The sequence below is a fragment of the Gallinula chloropus genome, assembly GCF_964237585.1.
Source record: "Gallinula chloropus genome assembly, chromosome: 23".
NCBI lineage: Eukaryota > Metazoa > Chordata > Aves > Gruiformes > Rallidae > Gallinula > Gallinula chloropus.
The window spans coordinates 2614965-2626227 of NC_140108.1; the positions used below are offsets into that span (position 1 = coordinate 2614965).

At 47.1% G+C, this 11263-nt stretch overlaps 1 protein-coding gene across 3 annotated transcripts in view; it reads left to right on the plus strand.

The window, feature by feature from the left end:
• EPHB2 (EPH receptor B2) overlaps positions 1-6811 on the plus strand; it is a gene marked incomplete at its 5' end in the record, with an annotated part of 109081 nt that extends 102270 nt beyond the window's left edge. For 2 of the 3 annotated variants that reach the window (XM_084274679.1, XM_084274681.1), the window contains 4 exons: positions 326-475; positions 2144-2337; positions 2993-3148; positions 6021-6811. In XM_084274679.1, the coding sequence (XP_084130805.1) occupies positions 326-475; positions 2144-2337; positions 2993-3148; positions 6021-6129 (609 nt within the window). In that variant the 3' untranslated portion in view covers positions 6130-6811. The remainder of the gene's footprint in view (positions 1-325; positions 476-2143; positions 2338-2992; positions 3149-6020) is intronic. The other variant, XM_084274680.1, reaches the window with a different exon arrangement.
• Between the last annotated feature and the right edge of the window lie 4452 nt (positions 6812-11263).

An 11263-nucleotide genomic window follows, 5' to 3' on the forward strand; every position in this document is an offset into this window, starting at 1 on the left:
ATGAAAAAATAAAGGGCAATAGACAAAACCATGTCTTGGGAGTTTCATGGTGAATAACAGAAAAAGCTTCTTCCCCAGGGGGGTGATGCAGCCCTTGGGCAGGTCACCAAGGCTGGGGGTGGGTGGAGTGGAATTGTTATCCTTGAAGGTTTCCCAGACTTGGCTAGACAAGCCACAGCCATCCCCAATACTGTACTGGGATTGTCCTTTGGTCCCTTCCTTCAAGCATTTTACCAGCATATTAGAGGTGAATATTTTGGACACTCATCTTCTGCAGTTGCTCTTGCTCTTTCTGTTGCTATCCTCTTTTTTTTTTTCCTTGCAGGGTGGGAAGATCCCAATCAGGTGGACAGCACCTGAGGCAATTCAGTACCGAAAATTCACATCAGCCAGTGATGTGTGGAGCTATGGAATAGTCATGTGGGAAGTGATGTCATACGGCGAGCGGCCGTACTGGGATATGACCAACCAAGATGTGAGTTGTTTAAGAAACAAGGAGCACTGAAATTGGGAGCGTTGCAAAGCCAGAGCATGGCTACAGCTAGACTCAGCCTGTGGCTGAGCCTTCTCTCTGGTGGGAGGTGTGGCCAAGGTCAACATTTTTGGAAGAAGAAATGGGGATAACTGGGTTTTGTTCTGGGCCCGTTGTACTGCTCTAGGACAGGGTTGATGGGAGCACCCTCAGCAGTGTTAGAAGATACTCAGGACGTGGGTAGTTCTTCCCTAGGAGCATGGTGCAGCCCTGTGGTAGCCCACAAGACAGATTTCTGTCCTTGGAAGTGTGCAAGACACGGCTGAACAAAGGCATTGCACCATTGATCACATGGTGAGAATAGCCAGAGACATTGTGGGCCTTCCACTGCCTGTCACATGCCTCTGTTGGAGGAATATAGGCCCCTGGAAGAAGTTGTGCACCTCCATCCTCTTTGATTATCCAGGAGAAGGTGGAAGGCTACAGGTGCAGAGTGAAGGGCGATGGGATTTTGCTTGTAGAAGATCTGCCAGCCCTTGTGAACGTGCTCTTTCCACTGAACAGTGAAAGACCTGGTTTTCCTAGGTTGTGTGTTGGAGTAAGGAGAGACCAAAGAGACATCAGCCAAAGCCTTCTTGCCCACAGGGCTGCAGTGTGGCTTAGGCAAGGTGTGCTACAACCCCTCTCTGCATGCTGCAGCCAAGTTCTCTGGTACTTGGCTCTGCTGACCAAGATCTTGCTTCTTGCCACTGTGTGCATGTACACAGGACTGTGGGGAGATCCAGCTGTTCCTGCTGGCTCAGCACACCCAGACCTGTCAACAGTTCCTCCCAATTTGGTGTCATCTGCAAATTTACTTAAGACACACTCTAGTCCTGTGTTCAGGTCACTTATGAAAATATTGAAAAGAGCTGGAGCTAAAATAAACCCCCAGGGATGTGGGCAAAGCTAAAAAAGTGGAGATTTGGATTAGATACAAGGAAAAAAAATTCTTACATGTGAGGGTGGGGAGACCCTGGCACAGGGTGCCCAGAGAAGCTCTGGCTGTCCCTGGATCCCTGGCAGGGTTCAAGGCCAGTTTGTATGGGGCTTTGGGCACTCTGGGCTAGTGGAGGGTGTCCCTGCCCATGGGAGGGGGTGGCACTGGTGGGGCTCTGAGGACTCCTCCAACCCAAACCCTTCTGTGACCCTGTGAAAACACAGAGGTGTCTTCTCCTGTCTGTGAGTCACAAGCAGACCCTTCACTGGAAGGAATGTTCTCCTCCAGGTGAGGTGTTGCATTGTGCTGTGGGCTTGTCCATAAACACAAACCCTTCTGTACGACTCTCCTTACCTATACCTGGAGCTGTGGGCTCACACAGCCTTGTCAAGGTAGCAGGGATGCTGTCATTTCCCACATTAGGAGGTTGATGGGCAGGAGTCATCACAAGGAGTCAGCAAAGCAAGACTGGGTTTGCCTCACATGATGACAGGATGACATGCAGAGGGTTCAGGCTCAGAGTAGTGCGCTGCTGATATGAATGGCAGCAGTAATAGGCAGTAATAATAGCAGTAAGAGGCAAAGCAGCCCCATTGCAGTATTGGCCATGTCCTCAAGAGCCAAGAAAAGGAACATTAGGAGTTAAATATGTTTTATTGCCTTGGTATTGATCTCTTTTGCTCCTCCTGCAGGTGATAAATGCAATTGAGCAGGACTATCGGCTGCCACCACCGATGGATTGTCCAAATGCCCTGCACCAGCTGATGCTTGACTGTTGGCAGAAGGATCGAAACCACAGACCCAAATTTGGGCAAATTGTCAACACCTTAGATAAAATGATCCGAAATCCTAACAGCCTGAAAGCCATGGCACCTCTTTCTTCTGGGTATGTGTTTCTATGTCTTTCACTTGTCCTTTGGCTTCTATTTGCAGATCTTCTGTCCTTTATGTCCTGGTGGGCACCATCCTTGTGTCTCTCTAGGCTACTTTAGAGGTGGCTTGGCTTGTGCTATTTGGTCTTTTGTAGGAAGGGCATTAAAAGATGTCAAGGTCAGTCTGGTTCCTGTCCTCAGTCAGGTCTGCACAGTTAGGGGAGCATCTTGTTTTCATGGATGTGTGATTGCTGGATGGGTGTTGTTGCTTTGGTCATCCAATCTCACATGCAGTGGAGGCAAATAAAGCCTTGTGAGGCAGATGATGTTTCCTAGGACAGGGCAGGGATATACCAATTTGTGGAAAACAGTGGCCCCATTACTGGATTGTACTTTCTCCCTTTGCTCAGCCAGGATTTCAGAGCTGCACACCATCATCATTGATGGCTCCTACCTCTCCTGTGTGAACTGATCCAGAAGGACTTCTCTGATGCTCTACACAGTCCTTCCTTCAGTTGAATAGAGTGCTTTCTGGGGGCTACTTCTTACTATGGTGCAGTGCAGGCACTGTGACTGATGCCAGTCCAGGTCCCTCCAGCTGATGGAGGGTGCAGAATTGCATATGCTTGCCCCAGTTTGTTCATCTCATTCCCCATTTCTGTGTTTCAGGATGAACCTACCCCTCCTTGACCGCACAATCCCGGATTATACCAGCTTCAACACTGTGGATGAATGGCTGGATGCCATCAAGATGAGCCAGTACAAGGAGAGCTTTGCCAGTTCTGGCTTTACCACCTTCGACGTAGTATCTCAGATGACTGTAGAGTAAGTGCCCAGGCTTCCAGTCCCAAGGGACAAGGAAAAGCCTCAGTAGTTTAACAGCAGTTGGTTGGTATTGAATTAGTTTTTATTTTCACATGATGTGGTTTTACTTTTTCTAGAAGCTTTTACTTTACTTTGTGGACCCACTTGTAGTCTATTCAGTGTCTGCAGAGCTGCTCTGTCCTGCAGGCTCTTTCTTGTCTCCAGACTGTCTAATCTCACCCTGGATCTGCAGAATTCATTTCCACACTCTCATGCTGTGTCCCCACTGTGAAAGTGAAAACCCCCACAAAGGTCTCCAAAACCCCAACATGGAGCAAATGTCCAGCCACTGAAGAGCACTTGGAGACTCCACAGTCCTCTTGGATGTATGGTGCATTGGAGACAAGCACACTGCAAGCAAACTTCTGCCAGGTGGTTTCAAGTTTGTTGTGAATCGTCCTGCATCCACTAAGACCATCCCTTGATGGCAAAATCTTAGCAAGTTCTTCAGAGAAAGCAGGCAGCTGAAATCCATTTGTGGTGGTTTTTGAAATCCCTTGGGGATAGCTGTGGCTTTGATGCCCCTGGTGAAAGATTTGTGGTTGGTTGCAGTTAGCTTTAGAAACCCTGCCTAAGCAAGCACCAAGCATTAAAGCCATCTGTAAGTGTCTCTGTGTCTGGTAACCAGAAAGCTTTCTTGGATTTGGTGCCTAATTCCAGACTTTAAATCTACCCATGAATCAGAATCTGTTCACACAAACCTTTTCTGGCATTTTTTGTTCTCACTTGTTGCCAGGAAATTCACATGTCAATTCTGGCTGGTTTAGCACATCTGTGGTGCAGCTCCACATGTGGGTACTCTACAGCCTGTGTTCATAAAGCAGAAAGAGGATTTATAAAATGTGAAGGCTGGGGAAGAAGAAGTTTGACCAAACTGGGACATCACTCCTGCACCACAACCCAACCCTGCCTAGGTTGTGCTGTTTGCAGTGTATGTAACAGCAAACAGTTCCAGCTCTTTCTTTGCAGGAGTGCTCAGTGTCCCTTAAATGCCACTTGTGCCACTTCCTTACCATGTCCCTCACAATGTCTTCCCAGCCCTCTCTGTGTGCCTTCATCACAACCACAGGGATCTCCTCAGCTCATGTCCCCACCAGCTTTGACAGACTTTCCATGTTGCTCACCTGCTTAGCTGGACATAATAATTGGGAGGAGGACACTCCCAAGTCCTTTCTCCTTGGGAAACCATGCTGTGGTACTACTTGAAACCACCTTCTAATGTTTGCTGGTGTTTGCAGAAGTAGATAAGTGGACATTAATTGCTCTGAGATGCTGTTTTCTTTAAACCTGGATAGCCAGGAAAGTGTAAATGTTTACTGAAGCCTGCTTCATTTCACAAAATCCATGTGATCACAACACTTGACCTACTTGAAAGGTTTCTCACTGCTTTGTCTGGAGACTGGGACACCATTGCCACCAAAGGCATTATGTCCAGGGCAGAAAGCTTAGAAAGCACAGGGCTGTGCAGGACCAGAGTCTTCCTCTGGTTTACAGACACAAGTGAAGACTTTGGGCTTTATTCCCAATCATAACAAAAGCCAAAGTCTAAGTGCCCATCTCACCCAGTGAGGAGAATTCTCAAGATCAGCACATCTGGCTGGGGCAGAAAAGGTAATGGAAAGCCCTGTGAAGAACACCATCCTGGGTGCCAGAGTTGTGCAGTGTGCTGGCAGGTTCCCAGTCACTTTGCTGGGCAGCCACAAAGCTGTGTCTTGGATGTTCACTCTCAGACTGATCTCAGAGAGATGGGCTGAACAAATGCTGGTATCCAGTCAGCTACCACTGGGCAGGATGTATAAATCTGTGGCACAGCCCCATGCTCAACTTCTTCATGCCTCTTTTGTTTGACTAAATAGATAAGGTCTACAGCAAGGTCTAAAACAAAATATACAGGCTTATGTGATACTTATGCTGGAGGACTTTCCCCCCACCTTTCCTTGGAGCTCCTGTGTACCCTTCTTTGCCCATTGGCTTCCACTCTAAAAGAAGAAAGAGTTTTGCCACATCACTTCTTAAAAGTTTGTTCCTAACACTCAAGGAAGGAGAAAAGGCAAATAAAAGTTCTTAGAGTCAGGTGTAGGCTGCATCTCATGAATGCCACCCATTCCCTGATCAGAATTCATGGCTGAGATTTAACCCACCAGCTGAGAGATGAGTAGCAAACTCACCTGGAATCATCACAGGTGGGACCAATGCAGAGCCACATTTCTTGGCATGACCTTTATTTCTCCCAGATACCCAATATTTATAAAGAATAGAAACAATGCAGAAAAAGAGAAACCTAGACTGTTGTGATTTAGCAAGGAAGGTAACTATCAAAAGCTTGTTATTTCCTGGCCTCAACAGATCAAAGCAAAGTAGCAAGAACAGCCACAGGGAGAGTGAGATTCACACTGGTGAGTCCTGTTCACACTGAGTCCTGTTCATATATATCCAGGGATGGGGAAAAATGGGTCACTGTGTCACAAAAGGAGAGAGAGAACATGCAATGAAAGAATCAAAGTGATGCAAGGGTAGAAAACCTAATGCAAATGCACTTACAACCCCTGGGCAGAGCCTGTGATACTTGGTTTCACACTCTACTGAGGCTTCCAGTGCTCAGAGGGTGCTACAGGTAGGTAGCAAATGCAAAGATGGGATGGATAAGCAGGGAAGAGTCAAAGAAAAAGAGTGGAAGTTTCATCAGGTTTGTGTGCATTGATGGGATGAATCTGTGGAGTCTTCAGCTCCCCACACCCCACACTTGAGGGGGATGCTCATGCATGGGCTTGTTCTGCTGTGACAAAGTGGCTCCTGGTATTTATGAGGTGTTTTGTTTCTTTTCCTCCCAAAGGGACATTCTGCGAGTTGGGGTCACTTTAGCAGGACACCAGAAGAAAATTCTGAACAGTATCCAGGTGATGAGAGCACAGATGAACCAAATTCAGTCTGTGGAGGTTTGATAGGTACGTGTCCTACTCCACTTCCTTGAGGTCCTGCTCCCCTTTGCCCCTCTATGTCCGAGCTCCAGTTCTTGAGTGTTCTGCATGGACCACACAGGCAGCTGCTCTGAGGATCGTGGCAACAGGAAGAAACACCCTGTCCTAATAATGAGAAGTTGCCAGGAGCTTCTAGAATTTAAGGAATGGAAAAAGGGAACAAAACAAAACAAAAAAAGACAACTATTTTGAAAAGAAAAAAAAAAAAGCTATGAAATATTTTTAAATAATAATAATAAAGCAATTGCATTCTTGAAAAGGGCTCCAAGACCAATGGGAGTCTCCAAAGGAAAAGAGCAGCTTCATCTATTTCCTCTTGCACACGGCTGCTGCAGCTCGGCCCAGGCACCTCTGGAGCAACGAGACTTTTTCAAGAAGGTGAATGCAAAGCAAGGTCACGAGCACTTCTTCTCATGTGGGATGGCAGCTCTGGGAATATCCTGCAGCCCAGTAGTCCTTCCTGAAAGCCCCTGTTAGGAAATCACAGGGAAGAGAGAGCTGAAGCTCTTTGGTGCTGTGGAACCAAGTGTTTATCTCAGAAATGGATGGACTTCTTCAAAAGCCGAAGACTTTTTTAAAAAAAAAACCACAAAAACCACAAAAAACAAACAAACTGAGACTAGAAGAGGCTGTTTCCAACAAATGAGAAGGAATCTGTAACGGTTGGGGGGGTGGGGATGGGGAAAAACCAATCCTTTTTACATCTCTTATTTTCTCTTGTCATGGAACAGTTTTGTGAGTGACAGTTTCCTAAGGGTCCGTCCATCCACCCTCCAGTGGCATCATTGTCTCATACATATCATATGCACAAGACTTTTAGTGATGTCCTCACTAGATGCCAATGATCTTATCCCAGAAGACTTCCCAAGTACAGTATGTAGTAGTTTTTGATTACAAATGCTGACGTGTACCTTTATTTTTCAGTTGTCATTGTGGGAAGATTTGTCCTTTTCCCTTGTTTTGTTAACACCAGTTTGTGAGTTGGGGGGTTGGAAATTTTTGGTTGGTTAGGGGTTTGTTTTTTTTAATGAAAAAGAAATGACATCTCCAAGCTTCATATCGTTCAAGAACTGCTAATCCCTCCCCTGGGGAAGGGAAAAAAAATTGCAACTGATTGACCATATGCCAGGAAAAAAAAGGAATTTACATGCACATTTCCTCCCATTTGCTTGTTTGCTGTTTTGAGAGATGTTTCTGATGGTTGGGTTTCCAATGGTTGTTTGCCAAGATGAAACGACCACCTGCTCAGTTGAGGGTGGTTGGTCCAGGGGTGAGCAGCATCACAGAAGTTTTGGGGAAGGAGGGGTTTGCAAGGGGGGGGGGGATGAAAGAAAGGGGTGGGTGGGTTGTGGGAGGGGGTGTTGACTCCATAGTTGGCTATCAGAGCCCTTTAGAAATGTCTGACTGCTTAGAAAGTGTCAGATTGGTGCATGGACCACAGACAGGCAGGGTAAGCCCGATCTTCTAAGAGGAGCTGGTGGTGTGTGGCTTCTCACAGTCTGAATTGGGTTTGCTCTCAGGCTGTGGGTGGGTTCAGTGGCCAACCTCTGTGGATGTGCTTTGTGTCCTTTGGGGACCCAGTCCCTGTGTTGGATGAGGTGCTGGGGGCTCTGAGGCAGCTTCAGTCTCAGCCAGTCACCTCAAGGAGAGCCTGGGCCAGCAAAGGCAAATACTCTGACCTAGTGGCTTCATCTGCAGAGGGAAACTGCTGTGGCTGAAGCTGAGTGGTCAATCAGTGGATTTATAATTGACTGAAATAAATACTTCAGTTGCTGACCAGGTCTTTGGTATGTGTAAATACCACCAACCAAGCACAGGGCAAAACAAATAAGAACTGAACTTCTTGTCCCTGTTCCACACCACCTTTTAAACATGCCTACTACCACCCACCTCTGGCCAGGCGTGGAGTGTTTCCACACAACTCCTGGCCATGGCCAGCATAACTTGTGTTTACAAACCCCTGTCTGCCGTTGCCATGTCTTTCATAGGGTACTCCACTCCTCACCAGCAGCACTTGGTGCTGAAAGCATGTTCATTGGGAGCCAATTTGCTGTATTTTCCAGGAGCTCAGTCCAAGAGGAAGTTGGTCTGCTGTGGATGAAACTCCCAAGTTGTCTAGACCTCTGTGGCCAGACATCACCTCCCTCCACTGCCTGTAAAACATGAGGCCATTTATAAAGGATTTAGCATTTTCCACTTTCAGACCAGGTCCGACAGTGAAGAGGTTCTGAGTGGCAACAGACCATTCCCTGTAAGTGAGAGGAATTCTCTGCTTAGCTCTTGCAGTATCCCAGTGTTTGGTGCACAGCTTCAACAGCAGGGACCTTCACTGGAGGAGTTTTCCTTCCAGCCACTGTTCATCTCAGCTGTGGTGCAGGACTGTACGGTGTGTCGTCCCATCAGGTGTACATCTGTGGTCCTGTGAACATCAGGAGCAGAGGTGTGTGCTGGTTACACAGGGACATACTCCATGTCCACAGTGCATCCCTGCTGACATTGCCCTACATCTCTTGCAGATGGCAGACTCTGATGTAGAGTGAAGGGTGAGTGGACTGTTGGCATGTTGTGTACGGGTGATGCCTGGACACAATCTGCTTATCCAGCCTGTGCATCTAGTAAAGGGATGCTTTTAATGTCTTTGCATTTAAAAATCTCTTCTGGTCAGGAAAATGGACTCAACTTTTAAAGAACAGTGTGTAAGAACTGACAACTGAAGCACACAGGGTGCTTGCTGAGGGCACACAGAGGAATAAGCAGCTGCACCGTGCGCCCAGCCCGGTGAAGCGCAGAGCAGCGGTGAGAACTCAGGTGATGCCCCTCTGCCTCACACTGTAGCTGCTGTATTTTAACAGGGAACAGTCGTCAGTTTTCTGTCTAGAAAACTCACCAGCAAATTCCTGTGGGGCAGCCATGTGGAAGATGCACATGATGCCCTTCAGTGGTCCTTCCCAGACAATTCCTGACTGTTCTCTGCTACCCCTTCCATTCTGGTACACACTAAGGAGGAGCAGTGGCCAGGCAGCATCCCTCCAGAGCCAGTCACATGGCTTGGAAAAGCACTTCAGGTCTTCTTCATTTGGAGACATCTTTTCTTTCTGCACTGAATCTCCTCACTGGCTAGCATCACACACATCTACCTGCCAGACCCAACCCACTGTGAAGGATGGGACCATACCAAGCCCAGTGCCACAACTCACCAAAGCCCTAGCACCTGTCTACAGGACAGAGAATGAATATCCTTGTCTCTTCTGACCAAAATTCACATGGTATTGGGACTAAAAGCAACACATTCCCAACTGTTGATACCAGGCATTGCTGTGACATCTGTCTGTGGTTGACTGTGTAGTGCTAATGGGGAGCTGGAGCTAAAATAGAAATGATCCATAAAACTGCAATTTTCTGCATCCCTCCAGCTCCCCTGGGAGCATGAGGAACCAAGTTCCTGTAAAGTACTTTGGTTATAAATGCCTCTGGAGCATGCTCCAGTGGAGGGCAGTCACTGAAGTGACTTTAACATATTTATTTCATGGGTATCGAATGCACTGCTATGAAACATGAGTCTAATGGCAAAATTCAGCTTCACAGGGAGAATGTGTAACAAGGGGAAAAGGCACTTGCTAACACTGACACTGTGAAATACTGTTGTGCATGTGCATGTGTGCATGTGTGAATACTTAGCAAAAATTATCACCATGAGGTTTTTCAGGCAGCTTGTTGCAATTTTCATATTTCTCCTCCACCTTCTGAGCTCCTTCCCAGACTTCCCTACCCTGCTCCTGTTCCCACTGCTCTCTGCTGCTTGAGGGTCACCCGTGTCAGGCAGTGGCAGCCAACAAGAGAGCTGAGCAGGATGCTGGGTTGAAAATACTAGTTGGTTGGCCAGTGGAAAGTTCAAGTCATGCAGAGCAGCAGCGTGTGGAAAGCAAAGCAGATGTAGATAGTAAGAATTTAAAAGAATCTCCATGATAATCTATTTAGTGGATAATGTTCAACTGTTGCCTCCAGCCCTTTGCCTGGAATTAACAGCACAGGGATGTGCCAGGCAAAAGGGAACACAGACTTCTAAGCTACAGCACTGCCACAAGGAATCACTTGCCCTTGCTGCCTGGGGGGACACACAGAACTGCACCCACATCCCCAAATTATCTCCCCTCCACTCCCCCAGTAAAATCTCAGAACTTCCTTTCATAAACCTGATGGAGATTTGTGTTTCTCAGCAGCTGAGGAGCTGCCCAGCTTCTCCTCCCCACAGCATCCTCACTACCACACAGCAGCTTTTAACAGCAGCAATCCACACGTGGGGCTTGTGTGTGACCTGGGTGAACCTGGCTGTCACAGGGTTTACCAAGTATGCAGTACTAATTCAGTGCTGTAATTCAGATGTGGAGTTTTGCCCACATCTCCATGCCAGTCATTTTATAGCAGAGTCATCCTTAGCATCACTGGACCAGTAAACACCAGTGTGAGCAGGGAGAGAATCATCTGCAGGGTCTAAAACTACCCTGTGCAAGGCTGTGGAGAAAGCAGCACTGCATCTTCACATGGCTCTGGCTTGGAAGATCTGGCATAAAGGGCAGCAGTATTCTGCTCTTTTCACTGGCTGCATAAGCACTATCCATGCAGGCTGTCCATGAGACAGAGAGAGAGCATGTTGTATCAGTATGAGGTGCTGGCTGTACTAATAATGCTTCTCCCATGCCTCTTGAAGTCGTTCTTTGAACTGGTGTTAAGAGAAGGGTCCCTTTCCAGTAGTCATCACACAGGCTGCAGACTGAGTGGGCTGTAGGGAAAAACTTGGTGGGTTTCAACAGCTGAGAAAACTTCCTGTTACATTTTCCAGGATGATTTATATGAAACTTGAAGTCAGGGCTTAAATTCTGCTGCCTCATTAACAGTTGTATACTCTGATGGTAAAATAAATTTGTGGCTGCCTTGGATGTATGAATCCAGAGTGTCTGGAAGTATCACTGTTGTCTGCTTTGTTTGAGCTGAGTATATTTTTTTAATGCATTTCATCTCCCTTTCCATGTGTCAAACTTGAGGCTGGTTTAATGTAGGACTTTCTCCATCTTCAAAAATTTGGCATACTTGCAAGTTC